The 23,926-nt window shown below is 43.9% G+C and overlaps 1 protein-coding gene across 1 annotated transcript in view; it reads left to right on the top strand.

Annotated features, from left to right (window-relative positions):
- LOC146178341 (ATP-binding cassette sub-family C member 2-like) overlaps positions 1–23,926 on the top strand; it is a 116,199-nt gene that overhangs the window by 66,583 nt on the left and 25,690 nt on the right. Inside the window, exons 12-19 of the mRNA XM_084579678.1 lie at positions 416–562; positions 6,025–6,121; positions 10,399–10,601; positions 12,510–12,686; positions 14,093–14,260; positions 17,611–17,792; positions 19,054–19,126; positions 23,600–23,798. Of these exons, the coding sequence (XP_084435804.1) occupies positions 416–562; positions 6,025–6,121; positions 10,399–10,601; positions 12,510–12,686; positions 14,093–14,260; positions 17,611–17,792; positions 19,054–19,126; positions 23,600–23,798 (1,246 nt within the window). The remainder of the gene's footprint in view (positions 1–415; positions 563–6,024; positions 6,122–10,398; positions 10,602–12,509; positions 12,687–14,092; positions 14,261–17,610; positions 17,793–19,053; positions 19,127–23,599; positions 23,799–23,926) is intronic.

Consider the following 23,926-nt stretch of genomic DNA (forward strand, 5'->3'; position numbering starts at 1 on the left):
GGCGTGTGCGTAGAAGTGCGTGTTATAGCAACTGTCATTTTAATTTGTTTTGCCAGTTTACTGATCATCTCGTCAGCTCCGGTGCAGCTTTGACATATGCAGTTCCGAAGTCTAAAAATATATTAACAATTTGCCTCGGGATTACTACGATTACACTGAGAACTGTTAGGCTCTCCCAAAACCCTGACATTGTCGGTGGTTCTCCGAACAAGGTATCGGTCGCTTCAAATCGCGTTGAGATTAACAAACTTCATAAACTGTCGGCAGAATTGTCGTGGGCTCTGCTGGAAGTCGAAGCGAACGCAACCATTTGCTGAACAATTTTACGATTCCTAAACATATTCTGAACAATTTACGGTTTACAATTTTATGGTAGCTTCCACACTGACGCATCGTTGTCACGTTTCTCTTGCAGCTCACAATTATCTTCTTTGCGGCGCTACAATTTTTGGAGCCTCAAGTGGTCCTGACCCCGGCCTTGTCTTTCACCTGCGTTTCTTTGATCGGCATGACTGACCTGACAATGAGCGGGTGTGGCCAAATGCTCAGAAATTTGCAACAGGTAAACAACCATCAAGCACGCGATGCTTCCTCCTAAAAGAAAACGTTTTCTGCACTGGAAGTATTTGGCTTGCACCTTGTCAGGGCTGAGTTTTTAGTTCGGACTGCTCCTTTTCACCTGTCCTATCAGCTTCGTTGGTAGCCAACTTAATCATTGTTTATCTAAGGAGGCTAGGAACTAGCCGGGACAAAACCCATTGCGTTGCTAAGAAGTCATAGTGGACTGTATGGTGCTTTCAATTTCTTTTTTAAATTACTCATTTCATAGCATGTTTTCGCACTACCAAACAGATTTGCATTGCAAAAGATCAAGCAAGTTTTCGGAAAGGGTACTCTTCTATCGATCATATCCATACCATCAACCAGGTGATAGAAAAAATTTATTTATTTATTTATTTATTTATTTATTTATTTATTTATTTATTTATTTATTTATTTATTTATTTATTTATTTATTTATTTATTTATTTATTTATTTATTTATTGATACTGCAATCCCAGTGTTGGGATTTTAGTAGGGTGGGAATACAAACTATGTAGTTTAACAAAACAGGCAAAAAATAAACAGTAATTACAGTGCAGTGAAAATGCTCGGAATATAACCAGCCCTTATACATAGTATTCATTGATTACGAAAAAGGATTTGACTCAGAAGAAACCTCAACGGTCATGCACGCATTGCGAAATCAGGGTGTAGACGAGCCGTACGTGAAAGTACTGGAAGATATATATAGTGGCTGCACAGCAACCATAGTCCTGCATAAAGAAAGTAACAGAATTCCTATAAAGAAAGGTGTTAGGCAAGTAGACACGATCTCCTCATAATACTGTTCACAGCTTGCTCAGAGGATGTATTCATAGACTTAGAATGGGAGCAGTTAGGGATAAGGGTAGATGGCAATTCGGTATTGACATTGCCTTGCTAATTAGCTCAGGGAATGAACTGAAAAAAAAATGATTGATGACCTAGACAGGAAAAGCAGAAAGGTAGGCTTGAAAGTTAATATGCAGAAGACTAAGGTAATGTTCAACAGCCTCGGGAAGGAACAGCAGTTCACAATAGGTAGCGAAGCACTGGATGGGATATGCGAATATGTCTGCTTAGTACAGGTATAGTAACCGCGGATTCGGACCATGAAAGGAAAATATTAAGGACAATAAGATTGGGATGGAGTGAATTTGGCAGGTACTCGCAGATTATGACTAGCAGCTTACCGGTATCGCTCAAGAGGAAAGTATACAACAGTTGCATCTTACCTGTACTCACCTATGGGGCTGAAACGTGGAGGCTAACCAAGAGAGTTCTACTTAAGTTGAGGACAACGCAGAGGGCTATGGAACGAAATATGATAGGGGTAACGTAGAGATAGAAAGCGCGCAGAGTGAGTCAGAGAAATAACTCAAGTTATTGACATTCTAGTGGAAATCAAGAAGAAGAAATGGGCATTGCGAAGAGAGTATAGTAGACGGTCGCTTAAAGGTAACAAACTGGATTCTAAGGGAACTAAAGCGTAGCAGGTGGTGGTAGAAAGTTAGGTGGGCGGATGAGGTTAAGAAATTCGCAGGGGTTAAGTGGATGCAGCAAGCACAGGGCCGGGTTAATTGGAGGAATATGGGAGAGGCCTTCGCCCTGCAATGGGTATAGTCCGGCTGCTGCTGATGATGATGATGTGCGTGTTCACTCCGACGTAATTTAGTTTTCCGCGAAATATCTTCATCAGTCTTAACATTAAGCATTAACAGGTGCGGCAGATATTTACAGACACCACAGAAAGGTAAAATACATTGCTTGCTGCAAGAGTTTTGCTAGTACGTGTATTATTACTGGGTATGGAGATAAAATTGGGAACATCGGAGCCACACTATTTTTGCCTAAATTGGTATCATGCTCTTGCCAGAACCATTCGCTCCACTTATTGACGCTGTACAGAACAGACTTGTCGAGATTTCAAAATGCACTTTTGGCAATTTTACGAGCGGACAGTGCCGATAACACCAAACGAACGCCAAAGGGCGAGAGCTGCGTATATCCATGGCCGCCTCAATTGCTGTCCAAGGCCGTTCGTTTCGCTGCGATTGCTACAGATGGCGCTACAACGCTCTCAAAATGGCAGCGTTCATTTTACTCTCCGTGTGCTTTGGGCAATAGTAAAGTGATGAAAGTTGCTAAGTACATGTCTTAAGTACGCGAGTTACTAAGTACGTAAGTTATTGCGAAGGCGCTACTCCACAAGTGGCTAAACAAGAGTTGTGTGTTTCTTGTCTTTAGGTCACCTCGTCAGCCTAGCTTAGCACCAGTACAACAACATTCAAACGCATGAAAATCTGAGCGGAAGGGATTCGAAACCTGGTATTTCTCTTTGGAAGCAAGCACGGAGCCTCGTAACAACCCCATAGCCAACCACATGAGCTTACAGTCACCTTCTCAAGCTGCGCACAGCATGTTGTCGCTTTCATCAACTACTTTGCGTGCGCAATGGATTCGAACACACCATTGTTGTATTGCCTTCTTAATGTACGTAAAGGTGAGGAAAGGTATGCTTTATGGACTGGCCCAAGCCAACATCCTGGTGGCCGAGCCCAAATGCTACTGCGCGTTTCAAAATGTAAAATTCGGAAGTTGTGGTATAGCACGTCCAAAATCAATTTGACTGACCGCCTAGACAGTCTTGGTCTACCACCGAAATTTTTGTTTCCCAAGTCTGCTTAAGCGTGAAAACCACTGCTCGTTCATTTATTTACACGATATCAGTACCAGTCTTGCTAGAGCATATTTTCATTAGGTGCTGTTTCTAGCGTAGTCGCGAACATGAAGTTACCTTTTATGGGACAGCTGCTCGACAAATAATGGATGAGCTATCCAGGAAAGTAACTTATGGGCAAGTATATTACTACGGCTGCTTTACTTTGCTTATATCGTATTATTTCGGTACCGAATACCTAGCTCACTAATTCAGTTTATTTACTGCGTAGTATAATGAATAGAATTGCGGAAATAGTTGTATGGTTGTTTTGTTTCGGCACACCGCCGGGGTGGTGCAGTGGTAAGCCGCCCGACTACTGTGCCGGAGTACCCGAGTTCGATCCCGAACGCGGCGGCTGTGTTTCGATGAAGGCGAAACGAAGAGGCGTCCGTGTGCTGTGCGATGTCAGCGCACGTTAAAGATCCCCAGGTGGTCGAAATTACTCCGTAGCCCTCCACTACGGCTCCACTTTCTCTCTTTCCACTTTCACCCCCACCTTCCTTCCTTCTCTTACGGCGCGACTCATGTGTCCACAGAAACAATTGTGTCACAGATACTGCGCCTTTCCCTTCCTGTGAACCAGTTATTTATTTTATATATTGTTTTCGCGTTGGTCATGCACTTCAATCCTCGCAAAACGAACGACAGGCTCAAATTGCAGCCCACAGGGCCACTGAAAAATTTTAAAGGTACAGCACTGCATTATAGTACCATATAAATTTTTATTTCACACTGCAATAATCTGTTTTCAATATAAATAAACTGTCAGCTATTATGCACGAAAAAACAAACACCCAAACAGCAAAGTCACTGATTATTCAAGCCTACGTTAAAATTCGTTTTGGTTGGTTGGTTGGTTTGTGGGGTTTACGTCCCAAAGCGACTAAGGCTATGAGAGACGCCGTAGTGGAGGACTCCGGAAATTTCGACCACCTGGGGTTCTTTAACGTGCACTGACATCGCACAGCACACGGACGCCACTCCGTTTCGCCTCCATCGAAACGCAGCCGACCTCGGTGGCTGCGTTTCGATGGAGGCGAAACGATAGATAGATAGATGGATTTATTGATAGGAAAAGGCAGAGAGGTTGGCCCGAAGAAAGTGGCCGAGGGGGGCCTGGGCATTCCAAGCCTCCGTACGACCATCCCGGGTCTGCAAGTTCGTCGGCTAGAAAAATTGTCGGATTCTACCCTTCCGGCGTGCAGAAGGGTCCTGGAGATGGAGCTGGTGGCCTCCCGGCTGAGGAGAGCCAGGGAGCTGACTTTCTACCGTGGAGAAGACGTTGGAACAGCAAAGAAGGAGAAGCGATTCTGGGCAAACCTGCTACACCGGAGTGTGGATGGCCATGGACTTCGCGAAGCAAGAAACATGCCGGCGGCCATGAAGTGGTCAGCTGAGGGAACTTCCCTGCTCTCTGGAAGGGAGTTCGTGAACATCATGAAGTTGCGTCTTAATGCTCTGCCTTGTTTGGTGAGAACGAAGCGAGGACGCCCAGTAGACAAGACCTGCCGGGCAGGGTGCAACTCTCCGGAGTGGCTGGGTCATATCCTGCAGAGCTGCGAGAGAACCCACAGCGCGAGACGACGGCGCCATGACGTGATGGTTCGTTATCTAGCTCGAAGACTCCAAGACAAGGATTGGTGTGTCCGAGTGGAACCGGTGTTCACCACCAGTTTGGGCAAACAGATCCCCGACCTGGTACTCACAAGGGGGAGCCAGGCGGTGATACTGGATGTTCAGGTGGTGGGCACTCGGGTTGCATTGACAGACGCGCACTTCGCCAAGAAGGCAAAGTATTCCAACGAAGATTTGCTGGCACAGATTTCTTCGGACCCCGTCGTTGTGATGACAGCAACATTGAACTACCGAGGATGCTGGGCCAAGCCCAGTGTGGACGGTTTGAAAGAAAGGCGAAACGAAGTGGCGTCCGTGTGCTGTGCGATGTCAGTGCACGTTAAAGAACCCCAGGTGGTCGAAATTTCCGGAGTCCTCCACTACGGCGTCTCTCATAGCCTTAGTCGCTTTGGGACGTAAACCCCACAAACCAACCAACCAACCAAAACGAATTTTAACGTAGGCTTGAATAATCAGTGACTTGTGCATTCAGTTATGCTGGCGAGAAACGTTCAGTGAAGAGTGGGCGTTGAGCAGTCTTGGCAACGCAAAAGCTGCCGTGTTTAATTTTAACTACGTATGCATTTGTATTATTATTTTTATGCGAAGCGTCAAGTGGGCGAACCAATGCCAAGCATTTGCCGAAATGTGCTTAGGCAAAGTTAGTGTTCAAAAAGGTTTAACTTTACAGTGCGATGTGCAGTGCACTACCAGAACGAGCTCCTTCAAAATAAATAACGCTATTCAGTCTCAGTCTACACTGCTAAGCATTAAGATGCTACGAAGCAGCTGAAAAAGAATGTCCTCTGTTTCCTTTGCTCCACTTCTGGTGCGCATCCGCGTTGGACTTCGTGTTAGACGCGGAAGAGATGATGTCTGCAAATTCGGTTCGGTCACAAGGTAAAGCGCTACACACTTCATTTTAATAGTTGAATGGAAAAGGAGGTAAAAAAAGCATTATTTGTATAAATAACAATACCTCTTGGTTATGTCTCACTCTGGAATGTAACTAATACAAAACTTGCTTTCGAACGACGCAAAAATGTAAAAGAAAAACGAAACAAAAAAACGAGAGCATCTAAGATGCTGACTGTTTACTTTACAGGCCCTCGTCGCCCTCAAACGTGTTGCCGGCTTTTGCAACGAGGAGGAACTGGAGGAAGAAACGAAAAAGAAAAATCTTTCAGTGTCCAACAAAAATGGTATGCTTCGATATTCTTCATATCCATTTGATTCAAAGCACCCTATATATGTAGTAATGCAAGGAATAGAACCTATTTTCGTTTTGGAGGGGAAGATTTGCTGGCGTCAGAGGGGAATGCAATGGAGCTACACTGCCCGCAGATTATTAAACGAGCTATTTGGATTGTGACTAGAGTAGGGACTTGCAACTACACTGCTTCCGTATAGCCATCACGTTATGGAACGCCAGAAGCTATCTTCATTGGATGCTATTTTGAATATTCTTTATCCTACAGTAAGTGATCTTGTGTCATGGATGGATGGATGGATGGATGGATGGATGGAATATAGGAGCGTCCCCTTTGAAACGGGGTGGTAGCAGTAGCTATCATGCTCATTTTTCTCCATATATCTTAATTATTGATTTAAAATGGTTAACTAAACCATCATTCTATTTATTAAATTTTGCTCCTACATTACTAACATTATGTCACTTCTCTGCTTTTAAGCCACCAATCTTCCAGCCGTTTTTTGCTAGTTTCCACCGCCGGTTTATTCACCCGGCCACTGTTATCTCTAAACCCCAGAGCTTCAGGAACAGTGATTGCGCCTGCATCAGCACCATCTGTCAGCTTGTAGTCCAGCTCATACCAGCTCGAAGACTCGATCGAAAATTTCTGTGCCACTGTAGAACTCATTTTCATTTAATTTCACCAAGAATAACTGCTGTAATTTATAGCGTTCCCCCTACAGCCGATACAGCTCACCAAAGCATAATTTGGGCATAATAGTCCCTATTAGAATATGGTCTCAAGGGTGACCATGCACTCTTTTCGCAGAGTAAAGAAACACCCTTGATTCAATTGGCTGGTTTACGAGGGTCATCCCAACATTATTACCCCGCCGGGGTGGTGCAGTGGTTACGGCGCTCGACTACTGTTCCCAAGGACGCGGGATCGAATCCCGGCCTCGGCGGCAGCTTTTCGATGGAGGCGAAAAGCAAGGCGCCCGTGTGCTGTGCGATGTCAGGGCAGGTTAAAGAACCCCAGGTGGTCGAAATTTCCGGAGTCCTCCACTACAGCGTCTCTCATAGCCTGAGTTGCTTTGGGACGTTAAACCCCACAAACCAACCAACCAATATTATGGTCTCCAGTTGTTTTATCAATCGAAAAAAATGTTTGTTTTAAGCAATTTAAAAACCACTTAAGAGGCAGACCATTCTATTTTTCCTCATATTCGGCATTGAGGTCTGTGCATTTTTGCAGACACTGGGGCAGTGTTTGTATGCCCACATCATACCAACTCGCCACCATGCATCCCAAAACACAGTTGCCATGACTTTGCCGACAGACTGTGATCGTTTGAAATTTTGCGGCTTGGGTGAAGAGGAATGCCGCCACTCACTTTATTCTTGGTCTCAGGTGTGATAGGAAGGCCCAGGTTTGGTCACCCGTAACAATGAAGTCCAAAAAGGTGTCCTTTTTATCTGCATAACGCTAAAGAAATTCGCGGGAGGAGTCAACGCGTTGCCGTTGATGGTCGTCTGTGAGCATTTCGCAGAACCCATCTTACGCGCACCTTCCGACATTTAAACTTTGCTGTCAACATGCTACAAGTAGTGCTTCTAGAAACGCCAGAAACCAATATGCAGAGTTCGTCGAGCGTGATCCTCCGATCTTTCCGCACCATTTTTCGACCTTCACGACTGTTTCATCAGAAATTGACGGTCTCCTGCTTATTTCTTCGTCGTGAATTTCAGTGCGACCAGCTGCGAACTCCCTACACCACTCGCGAACGTTTTTAACTTTCATGCACGACTCTTCGTACACTTCTGTCAGCTGGCGATGAATTTCGATTGGTTGAACGCCTTTTGCGTTCGAAAATCGAATAACTGCGCGAACTTAGCACCTGGCACTAGCGACAAACGGGAGCACCATTCGAAATGGCTGCCGGGCCAAGACTGACAATTCCTTTCACGCTGAGTCATGGCTTGTTTTGTAGACGAGGAACAATGAACACAGCACTATGGCGAGCAGCCACGCAAATAGTTTTCCTGCGGCCGCAGCCATTTGGAGACCTTAATTTTCGGATTACCCTCGTATATTGTTCTCTAAAGCGTCACTGCTTGAAGTTAAGGCTCTGTGGCGGCTTATTAGTTAGTAATCCTTTCTTCTACAAAGACAACAATATTTTTCAGATAGTTAAGGCTATCATACAGCTCATGTATGTATTTTTGCACTAGTTCTTAATTGGTAAATAACAATTAAGAGCGAACATTTGTCTTATACACTAAATTATTATTATAAAGATAACACTGGTCACTTTAGTTTGGAAGTCTTTCTCAAACAGGTCACCCGTTTTGCTATTCCAACAAGGGTTGACATTTTAGAACCGAAGGTAGCAGCGGTATTACTGGTTATAAAAAAAAGCGATACTAGGCAAAACATTGTGCACAGGGTGGCGAACATCAGAGTATGACGGCGTTTGACTTTTCATATGAAGAGAAATCAGCCGGCCGAGGTGACACGTAACCTCGGCATTCCGTTAGGGCCGGCGCGCAGAATCGAACGCAGATATCGGCAAAAATTGTCGGGAGATACGGCCAGCACCACAAGTCGCGCTTTCTTATGGTAGGCTCATTAGTTTTGATAGTTGCTAAAGCGGAGATGCTGCAGTGTCAGCTGTGTTTTCACTGCCGCAACATTGCTGCCAAAAGCAGGTGTTCGTTCTTCTCGCGAACTGCACGAGAATAGTGGAGGATTTAGTGGGTATCTCTTACGAAACAGACAGTAAGTGGAAGTGAGAAGCGGCAATGCGAACTGAAGGAGGCCGTCGTTGGAATTTGGCTTGAAGAGCTGCTTAAGCAGGTCACCAGAGTTTGATGTTATATATTCTCTGAGAAGCAATTTGTGTTACAAGGAAACATCTCGTTGCGCAAGTTACTTCTGATATCATCGTCATCATCAGCTTGGGTACGCCCACTGCATAAAAGAAGTATTTCCGACAGTTTGGCCATTTATCCTGTTCTGTGATAAATTAAGCTACTTCGGTTCCGCAGAGCTTATATCGCGACACATTATGTTATTTTGCACTCTGCTACGCTTGTTCTTGTAGCGAGAGCTACATTGGCCGCAGTCTCGCCATTTCGCCGCCCCTGTTTGTGCCTGTCCGAAAAGCACGTGCCTGTACGAAGAAGAAAAAGAAGGAAAGGAAGAAGAAGAACAGGAAGAAGGGAAAGAAAGAAAGAAAGAAAGAAAGAAAGAAAGAAAGAAAGAAAGAAGAAGATGATGATGATGATGATGATGATGATGATGATGATGATGATGATGATGATGAAGAATGCAGATAACTTTGCAGTTGGTAGAGGCGAACGACAACAGCGAGTTGCTAGGACAGAGGTTCGTTCGAAAGTTGCGATGTCATACCACTAGAAATCTTTTACACCCGAATGAGAATTTTCGATGAGAGGAAAGGGGTGCTCATACGTGAAGCGATTCCCCTATGGCATAATTAAAGCTGAAAACATAGAGTCAACTACTATGTGCAAAAGCCATGTCTTTACTTTCAACTCGAGCCTAAGCATAGGCAAGCATATTGCTCTCTGTTGACGCCCATATTTTTTCTTTAAGGTTCTAGAGTAGTGTGCGATATCAACGCAGGTTAAAAAACCTAGGTGGTCGAAACTTCTGGAGGCCTCTGATACAGCGTCTCTCATATCTGATTCGCTTTGTGGCGTGAAACCCTAAACCCAAACCAGACCTAACCATTTTGATTTTTTGTAATATAATGTGTTTTTGCCCGTGAAAGAGAAAGCACTATAATGGTAAATATTGTTTCAACGAAACCTTTATGTTTAAAAAAACACGAAAACTAAGAATGCTTAACTAAAACGAATACTAATGTTCTGCACCGGCCCGAATGCAAAGGTATACGAAGCGAGCAGAAGAAAGTAAGAACATCTGGGCAAGTTCAAGAACCAAAACGAAACGACGTCACATAGCTACCGGAGACAGGTAGAACATATCAAACTGCACATTTTCGTGTCCAAGTTATAAAAGAAAAGTACATTATCTGCACATCCTCGTATCAATATTCACCCAATCTCCTACTTAAAGTTTCAGTACAAGAAGAAAATGATTACAAACAGAAAGCAACGCGGCCAGCGCTACCAAATTACCTCTATGAGGCACTCCTTTTACCGAAGTTTCAATGCTGTTCTTTGTGGAGCTTTTCCTTTTATTATTTGACGGTCGCCCAAGATTGTCGAAACCTGGCGATGATTTTTTTTTTCGGACAGGAATTATAAGAATGACGAAGTGTTCATTCACCTGGAACCACCAGTCAAAAAAGGCGACAGAAGCACACCTTCAGGACATCACACTAAACGTCGAACCTGGCTCCCTGGTGGGAATCGTCGGCTTCGTCGGCTGCGGAAAATCCTCACTACTCTCCGCCATCCTTGGCGACATGGAGCGCGTCAAAGGAGAGCTGACTTGCACTGTGAGTACGAAATACCTTAGGGAAATACACAGGCGATTCGCCTTGTGCAAAGGGAAGCCAAGTAAGGACACCCCGCTTTTACGCGATCGCGCGAGGGCACCACGTGGCAGAAAAGCCAGCGTAGGCGTTGTCGTTGTTGTAACGTGACAACCAACTCGGTGACACGTATGTGTTGTCATATCAAAATTTTGATGCAATCGCTCTTTTTGCAGCGTTCCGGCTGGTGTCAAACTATTTCGCTTACCACTTAGCATACCCTCTTTACCAAAAGTAACCAGGCTGCATGATCTGCTTCTCACTTTTATTATGAACTCATTAAGGATTCCCTCAGGCTATGAGAGAAGCCGTAGTGGAGGACTCCGGAAATTTCGATCACCTGGGGTTCTTTAACGTGCACTGACATCGCACAGCACACGGGCGCCTTGCTTTTCGCCGCCACCGAAAAGCGGCCGCCGAGGCCGGGAGCTTGAAATACGTCCGTCTGTTCGAATGCTTAGTCTGCCAAATTAATATGCAGCCATATAAGGTTGTGTTGAATTACATGAAATTTAACATAAAAAGCTGAAGCTGACGTCAAGCACTTGCCTTCATGGCAATTCTCGATACTAATTTTGTTTGTATCTCTTGCAAAGACCACTAAATATTTTCAAGGGCTATTTATTCATGTCGAACATAATGATGAGAAAATAATTGCAAACATAATTAGTAAATTTGAGTTATGCGCTTTAGGAGCTCATACTCTAGTTCAAGCTTGTGCGGACATTTTCACAAATAATCATTTAGAGGAGGGTTCCGACCGGACAGTGCACTACGCAACAGACATTGAAAAATAGGAATGAGAAAACAGGAAATTGGGAAATAGGATAGGGTTGCACAGACTGCTTCCTGATTCCGCGCACTCAAAAGGCTCACCCAACTGACAAGTTAAGGATGGTAACGGTAGTTTTAAGGCATCTGCGGCACCATTGCAAACACACTAAGTAAAGTCTGCGTCGACCGGGCTCACAAAAAAAATATTCCTGGTATGGTCAAGAGGTATTGTTTCAGGGTGTGAATGGTTTCCGATATTACCGAGAACGAGAGTTGTGTGGATGTTGAATATTATATCATTGCACCCGATAAGTATTCTACAAAACGTCGTGTAGAATCATCCAGTTTTGAAAGAGTACTTGCAAATGCAAGTTTGAAAAAAGTAGCAGTTTTGTGCTCGCTATTTACCCACGGTATAATACAAGCGCGCCCCGACAGACAGCAGCTAAGTTTAAATTGTGTTCTACAAAATGTTTTCTTTCTATAGCGTATGAATTCCTATGAATATACGAAAGACACATCGCTTCACACAGCATACAATTCATTGACCCATGAAGACACTGCATATTGGCACATCTTATTCTAAACAAGCATCGCGTATTATTGAATATGGAAGCTGACTATATTTGTATTGGTCTCAAAACAAATGACGTATTTCAATAGGTCGACTCAGTGTCACCAGGCTTTCTCAGGTTAAGAACAGCACATAAAGGGCACTAGCTAATTTCCAACATACTGCCATGTAGATTCGTGTAAGATGCTGCCAAGGTATACCTTTGCTGCTACTGAATCGGTTTTCATATACCTATACAGTGTCATTAGATGTTTTAGCGTCAAAAGGATTCCTTCGCTAATTGAAAACGCGGACTATTTATTGCTTACCTACAGTGATGCTATCGCGCAGTGTACATTGAGAAGTGCGCATGTGCAGCACTCGATTCGAGGGTATGTCTTCAGGCAGTATCTAAAGGTAATAAAACGTGCTGTTGCTGAATTTCATCTTGAGTTATAGGGGCTTTGCTTGTGGGTAGCTCTGTGCTTTCTTCCAGAACTGGGAAAGGAATGAAAATTCAAAAATGACATCGCTTCGCATTCCAGGGGCGGATAGCATTCGTGCCCCAGCTTCCAATCGTCCACAACATGACCGTTCGAGACAACATACTATTCGGCAAACCCATGCATTCGCCTTTCTACCATCGCGTCATTTCTAGTTGCCAGCTGGTGAACGACTTCAACAAGCTGCAGTCGGGAGACATGACAGAGGCAGGCGAGAAGGTACTGTAATCATTCCTACGCGTTTAGTGATTACTTTGGCACATTTTGAGAGGCCGTTCGTGTGCAATTACATCCGTAATGGCGTGTGCAATGTTTTCTCCTCTTTATGCGAGTATTATTGTGATGACCGCTTAAGTGCAGATGTCTTTATCGATACAGTCAGAAATTATTCCATCTTCAGTTGTGCCGAGATTATTCATAATTGATATACTTAGTTTCTGTTATCCCTAAATGAAGGAGTGAAAGGCAATGCTGGCTTTATCCGGTGGGTATCCTGCGGCACCAGGGATCGAACCTGGTACCTCCCGAACACGAGGCGGATGCTCTACCACAAGGCCACGCTTCGATTTTAGGCCGCTATCCCTCATGCAATACCCCACACCTGGGGCCTTGAGGTGCATTCTAAATAAATAATATACAAAGACATAGGTGAGCTTCTGGACCAGAGAATCCCACACCTTATGGTACAGTGCTGCTCAGGAATTCCTTTGGCAAATGCCAAAAGCTGTCACGTCCAATGTGTTTGTACAGCCAAGCCCCTCATAAAGGATTAGTGACAGCTAGTTTGTAGCAGCCTTGTGAAATTGGCCCTGTAACGTTTAAAGCGACTGCGTTAAAGGTCTCGTTAAAAGAAAATCTGCCATAGACGTCGGCGTTCTGAGCGAAAAATCATGGGTATGCCTGTAATAGATGGCAGCTGACATGGACCAGCACTGATTGTTCATTGTTTTATTTGATACGTAGCAAGAACACATGATGTTAGTATTTTGGGAGAAGCTGCCAACTCGGGTTGCTCATCTGAGGTAGCAAGATGGAATAACAATCAACCTTCCAGTGCTCTTGGATGCCAATGAACTAGGAGCCGTTACTAAACTATGGCGTGAAATCCTGAAATAGGAACGATAAATAACGTGGAGGCTGACCAAGAGAGTTCTACTCAAGTTGAGGACAACCCAGAGGCTATGGAACGAAAAATGGTAGGGGTAACATTAAGAGATAGAAAGCGTGCAGAGTGGGTCAGAGAAACAACTCAAGTTACCGACATTCTAGTGGAAATTAAGAAGAAGAAATGGACATGGGCGGGACATGTAGTGCGAAGAGAGGATAACCGATGGTCGCTCAGGGTAACAAACTGGATTCCAAGGGAAGGAAAGCGGAGCAGGGGGCGGCAGAAAGTTAGGTGGGCGGGTGAGATTAAGAAGTTCGCAGGGGTCAAGTGGAGGCAGCTAGCACAGAGCCGGGTTAAGTGGAGAAATATGGGAGAGGCCTTCGCCCTGCAGTGGGTATAATCAGGCTGATGATGATGATGATGATGATGATGATGATGATGATGATGATGATGATGAAATAAGTTTTAGACTACACGGGCTTTTCTTCTAGACTTTCACAAGGAACACTTCCTGCAGGGCACCAACCTGAGCGGGGGCCAAAAGCAGCGCATCTCCATCGCCCGCGCACTGTACAGCCAGAGTGACGTGTACCTTCTGGACGACCCGCTCAGCGCACTCGATCCTGTGGTTGCCGGCCGCCTATTCAATGATGTGATCGGAAACGAAGGCCTGCTCAAGGACACGGCAAGTGCGCAAATTTTGCAGCGGAGCTCCACTTCTCGCGTGTAAAGCTGAAGGTCATGTGGCGTTACAAAATTACGTTCATAAAAGCGCAGCCGTTTTCTATGCGTCTAACCGCGCGACTCGCTGCGTTTCACTACCGCGGCCGCGACGCGGAGAGCCGGCGGCATTCCTTTGCTCGTCAGGTGTGCCTAATTATGACTCACAGCTGGCTCACCGCCGCTCTCGCTACTCATCGTGTCTTAGGCTAACTACTTGACTCACTGTTTATTTGATATAAGCACGAGTACTGCTCGGTGCTTTGCAGAGCCACGGTCCCCTGACGACGTATGGAAGACTCGGTTGCAGGTATTGTAGTTGCCGGGCTATGAATCGAAGACGCTAGGCCCAATCTCACCACCCCGGAGGTATTGTAGGCGGCAACCAGCACTTGGTAATGATCGTGAAAGGAGGCGCGCCAGACTAGCAGCAGAAACCGAAGATGAAAGAGACACGCCTTGAGAGACAGCGGGTAAAACGTTTCTATGACACAGTGGAACACCGCTTTGGACCTGATTTTGCAGAAGTTCCCGTTTGAACGCAACCTGGAAGTTTCGGGCATTCAAACTGTGGCGAACTAGTTAACCGATCAAAAGGACAGTCTTTGTTTTTTTGTTGTTGTTGTTTTTTTTAATAAAAGACAGCATGACTCAGTTTGGAAAAATAATGATTAGCTAAGGCTTGAACAATAAAAGATTAACCAAAGATAAACAGCGCCTAACTATGCTTAACCGAGCAATCTCTCCGTATAACCAGGTTCAGCGAAGAGGAATCTCACCTAATTTTGGTCATTGATCTTACAGCATTTGCAAGTGCGCAGGTAACGCAAAAATTCATTGCGACATGCACCCAGTAACATCATATTACCGCAACGCAATGCAAGTTGATGCTCTTGAAGTCATTACAGCGAGTCATTTTGTCATTATTTCATGGTTGTGCTTGCGAAACTCTGCGCATACTTAATAATCTGCACTAAATTTACACAGTAGCCGCAGTAACCAAGATGATTATGAGAATGGCACTGAGAATGGCAGGCAATGAGAATTACATCGTCTCGCCAGTAACTGGGAAGAGTGCAAAGAAAGCTTTAGGCGCTATGGAAAGGATATTTTAGAAGGATCCGTAAAATGCAGATTTGGTACAGGATGGTTAGTATATCTTGATAGAAAAGCTACCTGGTTTGTACACGTAAAGCCTCGTAACCTCAACGGTACCTCGATCGTGGAAGAACTCTAATATTGTCTCAATCTACAAGAAACGGGAAGACCTGGAAAATGTCTAGAACGAAAAGCTTACCTATACATTATTAAAAGGTATTCACTAATGAAACTGATAATAGAACGAGCCCTCAGACTTAGACTTCAGTGAGTGAGTCACAACACCAGGCACGCTTTCGTAAAGAATACCTTACAATATAATATAGCCCCACTACCAGCCAGGTGATACGAAGATACTCGAAATCAAATCGAGCCTTACACATTACATTATTTCTACGATAAAGCATTTCATCGAATCGATACCTTAGCAGTGATGCAGGCGTTGCGAAATCAGGATATAGGGGAGCCGTATGTGAAAGTAATGAAAGGTATCTGTAATCGCGGCTCGGAAGCTATAGTCCTCCGTTCAGAAAGTAAAAGAATTCTAAAAAGGAAAGATGTTCGGCGAGAATACGCGATGTGTCTGATACTATTCACCAATGGCTTAGAGCAGGTAATCAGAGAGCTGGATTGAGAACAGTTATAATGAGGGTGGAATAACGAGGATGCTCAAGAAAAGACTTCAACTTAAGAACGACGGAAAGGGCTATGGAACAAAAAAAAAATGTGAATTTAGCTCTAGCAGAGAGAAAGCTTGCCAAAAGGTTCAGTGATCAAAAGCGAGTTAATGACGTTGTAGTCAAAAATAAGAAGAAATGGGCATGGCCAGGTCATGCTGTGCGAAGCAAACAACCGCTTGTAACCAGATGAAACATACTAGATTTCAAGGGACAGCAAGCGTAGCCCGAGTTAGCAGAAAGTTAGATGGGTGTTTGAGATTGGAAAGTTTAGTTGGATAAAATGGAGGGTCGAGAAGGGGATTATTTAGAGGCATATGCAAGTAGCCTTTGCCCTGCAGAAAGTGTAATTTTGCCTTGAAAAGGGTGTAGAAATCACTTAAATGTAAGCGACAGTCTTCATAGGAGGAGTAAATTTAAATTTCTTTATATTTAATGCCATCAGTGCCCGAAGGTGTTACAGAGGAGAGTCTGACGAAATGTTAGCATGACACAGGACAGCGATAGAAAAAATAGGCAACAAAAACAGGCTTCGTCGCGGAAATAGAATTAGGGTAACCACATGCAAAGAAAAATAAGTATTTAGAAACAGATTGCGCACGGCAGCCTTAAAAGTGCTGGTCAGTAATATCTAATACATGCCTAGGAAGATGGCTGCAACTGTCAGAGGTGCGGGGGCAAATGGGCAAAGCCGATGTTTAGTATGCCATGAAGGAACGCCTACTATGTGGAGATAATAAATGTGGCATGAGATATATGTAGGGGTAGCTTGTAGCCGACTTTTTAGCAGTAGATTTTTGCGGTAGATCGTACGAAACTGGATATATAGGAGAAACTTTTCGGCGGGGGGAAAGAAGTAAGTTCGCAATCGAGGCAGTGATAGATAAAAATGATAAAGGGCAGAGATAAAAGGCAGTGAGAGAAAAAAAAATAGTACCATTAAAGCGGAGCGATATATTCTGACGATATAAAACATAGCCCAAATAAAATTAGAATGCGTCCTTATCAGCACCTGTCACGTGGCGTACACGAAGGCGACCCTAATCTGGATTAAATGCGCATGACTCTGGGGAGGCCCTTTTCCTCATTTTCTTATGCTCACATTATATCCCCTTTCTAAAGGCATTTCGACATTATTATTTCACCTGTGTGCGCACCAGATGTCCTATAAAATGCATACGCTTAGAAGTCCCTTCGAAGATTTCAGAGCAAGAGCTCACTATTCTTGTACAAACCAGAATGCAGCCAAAGAGGCCGGTGCTCTGAAATTATTTTTATTGTACATATGCTAAGCGCTGGTAATTCGAAGCGCTTGCAGCGTACGTTGGGAAGCTCTTCGGTATTGTATATTTATCAGGACGAAATGCTATATGATTTGTATATTAGAGACTACGGGATGCTCATGCATTCTTGGATAGAAGTCTTTAATATATATTTCCCATCTAAAGCGCTCATTGAAATTAAAAGAGGCATTTCATATGGCACTTATATTTTTAGAGCTAAAACCACCTTTTTTGAAATTCTTTTCATTCTATTGCAGACAAGAATCATGGTATGTAGTCAAGCGAATTATCTATGCCACATGGACAAGCTTGTGTTAGTGCATGACAGACGGATCCGGATTTACAAAAGTCTAGAAGACCTAATCCAAGACCCTCAGGCACCAAAGAACATAAGTGATTCCTTACAGCGCAATTCATCCGAAGATACCTCCAGTGCGCGGTAAGCATCTGAAAAGTAGAGTGGCGGAAGCATTCCTTTGTTTCTATATAGAAAGAAAAAAGCGTAATAATTATTTCTCGAACTTAATATTCTTATACAAGACATCTATAGAGGTGGTCCTTATGAGTAATCGAGTTAAATTGAAGAGGTTTGACTCTACCCTGTATATAGTTTACAAATAATTTTTAAAAACTGCTCCTGTCGAGCGTTCGCAACTACTTAAGCGACACCTCTTTGCGCGCTCCCTCCCCGAAAACTCCATCGGGGCTTGCTGAAAACGCTCATTCGTTGGACGCCCCCAAGTTACGCGGGAAGGACGGGGCTTGGTGGGCTGCCGTCGCGAATTGTTCTCTTCTTTTTTTAGCGATAGCTACACTACGCCAGCCTCTTCGCCGTGACCGCACTTTCGTCGTTGTCGCACATTGGCCGTGGTCGCACTGACCTTGAGCCGTTGCCTAGCAACCGCCACAGCTACCGGCGCCGCTTGACCGGTCTCCTCATGAAAAGAAAAAAGATTTCGAGCAAAGACAACGTTTTTATTCACACATATTCCTTCAAGAAACACTCCACTAACAGTTCTTGACTGTCACGAAGGAAGCTTTGTGGTGGAAGAAATTAAGAGAGTAATTAAGCTATCGAGAGGTTGCGGGAGGCAGCCTCAGCTGCGGAGCTGGTTACGTGGGACAACGCCGACGGCAACGCGAAACGCAGGAACGGGCGCTAAAGAGTTGCGCTCTAAAATTGGCTGTGGTTTGGCTCTGGTTAAACCTAGTCGAGTGGCGACAGCTACAGAGCCCCGGCTACGCCTAAGCTTTCACGGCGTCAGGCAAACCGGTCGGCACGCTCCTTTGAGTTTCTTCAGCGCGCTGTCTGAACTCAGTCCGTATGTCAGTTTCTGACACGACAATAAAACTGCAGAAAACACAAGATTGTGGAGTACTTTGGTATTACGTGTTTATATTCAACACACAATACCATCTTATTGCTTAATTAAGGAATTGTCATTATAACGAGTACATGTCTATTAACTACGTGCTCTTCCACTGCTACCATGATTCGTAGTTCTTCAGTACATGTAGGACAGCATGTTGCCATGGCGTAATCTTCGCGTGGCTTTGCACTGATAAACACTGCTCGCGACGCACGCGGAACATGCTTATCTTAATGCTATTTTACAATTGCCGGAAGGCTAGCATTATTTCATCTCTCTTTGAATGCACTATCTGCGTTTGTTTTTACATCCTTTTCTTTTTTTGTCCAGCATGCGGGAAGATCTGCAAGACTGTGATTCGGTTGGCAGAGTAACGGTGGATGAGTTTGGAGAGTCTACAATGGTAAGCGAATTCGCCAATCCAAAAGAGGCAAGAAGAGAAATATAAATTCTGTCTCAATGAAAGGGCGTATAATTGACTGGTGTCTGTTATGATCTTCGAAGAAAACTATTGTTATGACCACCTATAACTTGCGGCCAGCGCTACTCAATAGGGACTATGTGAACGTTAAAGCTCACAAGTCTTATCGTTCGATGCTACTTTTACACGCAATAAGTACGTACTAACGCCCCCCCCCCTCCCCCCCCCCCCCCCCCCATCGCACTTTAAATAAACAAAAAACCGCAACTGGTGCATGCCTCTTCATAATTCGCAGTGCTACGTACAAAACATCTCCTGAATCTCGCGTATTTTTTGTTACGCTTCGTGGTATTTTGCCGTGTTTGACCTCCAGATGAGGTCCAGATGAGGTTGGCTTTTTTATACCTATCTTCGTCAAAGTATTTCTCATTCTTCCGCTATGGTTTCATGCGCATTTCTCGCATATATTTTCATCCGAATGAATAATGCATCCCAGACACTGTATGTTTGAAGTATATTTTATATGCACTACAGCACATCTGCTAATATTTCATAATCTTGCAACAACCGAAAGTGGAGCTGTCGTATCTGCGATTGTATAAAAATATAACAAAGCATATTTCTAGTATCCCGTTAAGACGTGCGTGTTAATATAGGCATTTTATAGATGCTTTAGCCTTGAATATTGACCAGCTAGAGGAATTGAAACTTCTTACCGCACTGGCACAACAAATGAGTTTGAAGCGAAGGCAATATCACACTATAGATACACAAAACAAACATTTGTCGTCTTATTAAAAACCAATCATTTGTACAGAAAATTGATTGAGCTGTTTAACATACTTCTGAAGGAACAGTTGTTTTTATTGCCAAATGAAAGCTTTGTATATGAGAAAAGAACGTTTATTAGGAAAGAGCCTTTATTAAAACAGCGTATATATCGTTTCGAAATTGAATCATAGATATTCGAGAACACCTTTCACATTTCATGTGTGGCATGCTCTGGTTTTGATTCTGATTGTTTCCTGCTTCTGTTGTAATGTTCATCTTGTTTCTACTAGGATGTTTGTACCCCACTCCTGCCTAAGGCCTGTTACACAGGCCGGCAGTATTTGCTAAATAAATAAATAAATTACTTAATTATGTGGGTAATGCTGTGGGCATGGTATGTAGTGCGAAGCGAGGATAACCAATGGTCGAAAAGGGTAACAAGTTGGATACTGAGGGGTGGTAAGCGGAGCAGAGGCCGGTAGAAAATCAGATGGGCGTATGAGGTCAAGTTCGCAGGGGTCAAGTGGATGCAGCTAGAACAGGGCGAGGTTAATTGGAGGAATATGGGAGGGGCATTCGCCCTGCAGGGGGTATAGTCCGGCCGGTCATAATGATGAATGTTGTGAGTACGTCGCGGGAGAACGTTTTCTGTCTGTCAATGCATGACTCAGCTATATCATAGATGGCAGGAAGACCCGAATGAAAGCTCAATCCTTGCCTCCCTATTCATGCAGCGCATTATCGAGTTCTGCCTCAACGCTGCTGCTCGCTATTTGTCTCTAGGTGGGCACGCGAAGCTTACGCAAACATTTTCAGCTGTCTCTGCACACTGGTACGGCCGCTTCTACAGCTTCACCCTGCTTTTATGCAAACAATACTTCACTGGGGAAGAAGGGTGCTGTGCGTTGTTTTGTTTGAACACGTATTTGATGCCAAATAGATTTTCGTGCCTATGGAAGCCACATTTTTTCTATCCCCAGCAAAAATTACAGGACTGCGCGTGTCTGCTTAAACGCGGAAAAGGCAAAAGTCACTTTACAGGACTATTTTCACTAACTGCATCATCATCAGCATCGCTACTATCATCATATCAGTATAAACTAAATGTATCGTCACAGTCATGATTGCCACGAACTTCGGCGTAATTGTCATCGCTACTATTATCACCATCACTATCGCTACTGTCATCCTTACGAACCAAATGCACCGTCATTGTAATCGGTAATTCAAGAATTATCATTATAACTGTAGCGTCATTATCATCGCTACCATCACAATTATTATTATCACAATTGCATCTTCACTGCCATCACTACTATCATCCTTGCGTTAGACAAGGAAAATTGCAATATGTTTTTCGCGAGCCCGGCGTGCTCTAAGGATGCCATTTCAAGCTACTGTGAAGTAAAAAACTGTGGATCTAGCTGCTGCTTTCCTCCCGCACACTGAAACATTAAAGTTGCTAAAATAATTTTAGTCATGTTCTCTCATTGAAATACGCCTAAGAATACTTGTGTGAATAATGTATATTTTGAGTGCAATAAAAAAGTGGAGCAGTGGTTTGCACACTCGGCAGGGTTCAGAAAAAAAAAAAAAGGGATTCGATACCAAGCTTGTCGACAATGAAGACAGATTTTAAGTGTCAGTTCGTACGGACATTTTTTTTTTATTTTTTTTTATTTAGAACATACTGCAGTCAATATAGACCAAGCAGGAGGGCAATACAGGACAAAATAAAATGCATTTCAGCGCCACCATCGGCAAGCAAAAATATAAAACGAACAGGGTACAGTGCAAACATATGATGGGAAAAAAAATTGAATCAGCAAATAGGGAAGCAAAAAATCAAAGCAGGGCTTTTCGTACACATTCTTCAAAAACTGTTACATCATTAGCGGAGAAAACATCTTTTGGAAGTGCATTCCACTGGGAGACAATGCGCGGAAAAAAAAGAGTTCTTCAATCTGTTAGTACGGGCAAAGATTGGTTCCAAGTTGTGATGATGGGAGTTTCGGGTTGGACGACCAACGCGTGGATGAATGAACAATTTCTGCTGACACTGAACATGAGCCAAGAACAGATCTCGCCTCAAAATATAGAGACTAACACAGCGAATGCAGAATCAATCCCGTGCGACTGCGTCACCTCTTCTATTGTTCAGGCTAGGAGGCCGATATACTGTCGACACAAAGCGCCGAAGAGGCGATGTACGCAATGAATTCTGAACCAAAAAAGCTTCTGCTCGTCTAACAAAAGCACTTTTGAAATTGTTCACTTATCCAAAGCAGAATGGCTTCCCGTAGAATAAAGTGTACTGGAATCCACATTATCTTTTATCCTATGCTCTGGTATAGAGCTGGGCTTCTACACTTCAGCTGGCACGTGAGGCACCACGTTCCACAGCTAATGGAGCTGTGTAGAGCCCGATACAAGGCAGAAGCTTCGAAAAGTTTGATGGCAGTCGCTTGAGGGTTTCGTCGGCTACTCTGGATAGTAGCGCACTTGACAATTTGGTTAATCAATCTGGCGTAGCCCGTAACGGGTTAAAAAGAAACCAAACGCACTGAATACATTTCTCTTCAAAACCTGCGAGGCCGTTGGCTGCGAGTGTGTAGAATATGTTGTAGGGGAGTGATTATTCATTGAAACGTACCTAAACACTACCATAAGGCTACAAAGAAAAGCTTTGCAGCTTTCTCAGAAATTTAGTAGTTTAATAAAAATTCGTGTATTTTAAGGGTTCGAACCCGGAACCATCGCCTGTTCGAGGCAATCGTTCTTAGCACTTAGCTAACCAGGAAGGCTAGGAGATGGTAAGGCGAGATTGAAGTGATAAATGAGTCGCAGGGGGAAGTTTGTCAGTGACTAAATGGATTCCAATGAGCAATCAATCCCTTATTACAATTATGCCCCACACTGGTTCATTCCCCTAAACTTCGGACTATAACATTTCCCACATCAAGTTATAGATTTTTTTTAGAACATTTTACAGCTTTGTTGTAGCCTTATTGGTGCGCTTAAGTGGACGCAAATGTAACCATGCACTCCGTTATTACAAATTACACTCCCCACTTTCAAGGTTCCCCTAAACTTCGAACTAATTGTGCGAATTACGTCAATGTGTATGGTGCAGCATGTTAGAGTGGGGGGTGCGGATAATTACAATTTGAAGAGCACTGATCCCGTTACGATGACCTCGTACTCTACGTATTGGTATAAAAATTACCATTCGTCATTCTTGCATTACATGCAGCATTACAATGACTGCAATGTATAATTTGGTAGCTATGAAACTCAATTTCATTAAAGGCGCTGACGAAGGGGTAAAACTAAAATGGAACTGAAGCAAATTACAGCCGCCGTCAAGTACTCAAGAATGAACAAGTGGATGTTAGAGCGTCATTATAATCATGAACAGAAAACGAATACTATTTCATGTCAAGGATACTTTTAATTGCTATGGAAACACTAAACGTATTCATTTCTATTCGCGGCTGTAAATGTTTCAGATGCAAGGTTTAGTTAGAATGTTCTCCCGGCATTTTACACGTCTCTCTCACTTTTCCTGAAAAGGAAACATGGAAGAAGTTTCGCAGTGGAGTGTAAACGCACTTGAGTATTCTAAATTTCACTACTTTAAGCATGCTATGCCCAGAAAACTAAATGGGCATATATTCCTCGCAGACCTCGTGGCAGGTCATATTCGCTCTCATGCGAATGGGCGGGTGGACGGGACCCTTGGCTGTGGCAATTTTCGTCCTGGCAGCAAGTGCCCTAGGATGGGAACAGGTTTGGATCAAGTTGTGGACGGACGCCACGGGGGCCCACCAAGGAACACACGAGCCTTGGGTGCAAGTGCTGCTAGGCCTGTGCCTTATGGACGGTATGCCTTTCCTACGAGCAGTTGATTTGTTATTTTAAGGCGAGTGCCTTTCTTGGCTTATGGGCCGCGCACATTTTAGTGTGGTAGCGTTAATGGGTCGTTACTTAGAAAGTTCGGCATCATGTTCG

This window comes from Amblyomma maculatum, chromosome 9 (genome assembly GCF_055883805.1).
Source record: "Amblyomma maculatum isolate TAMU_Amacu chromosome 9, ASM5588380v1, whole genome shotgun sequence".
Taxonomy (NCBI): domain Eukaryota; kingdom Metazoa; phylum Arthropoda; class Arachnida; order Ixodida; family Ixodidae; genus Amblyomma; species Amblyomma maculatum.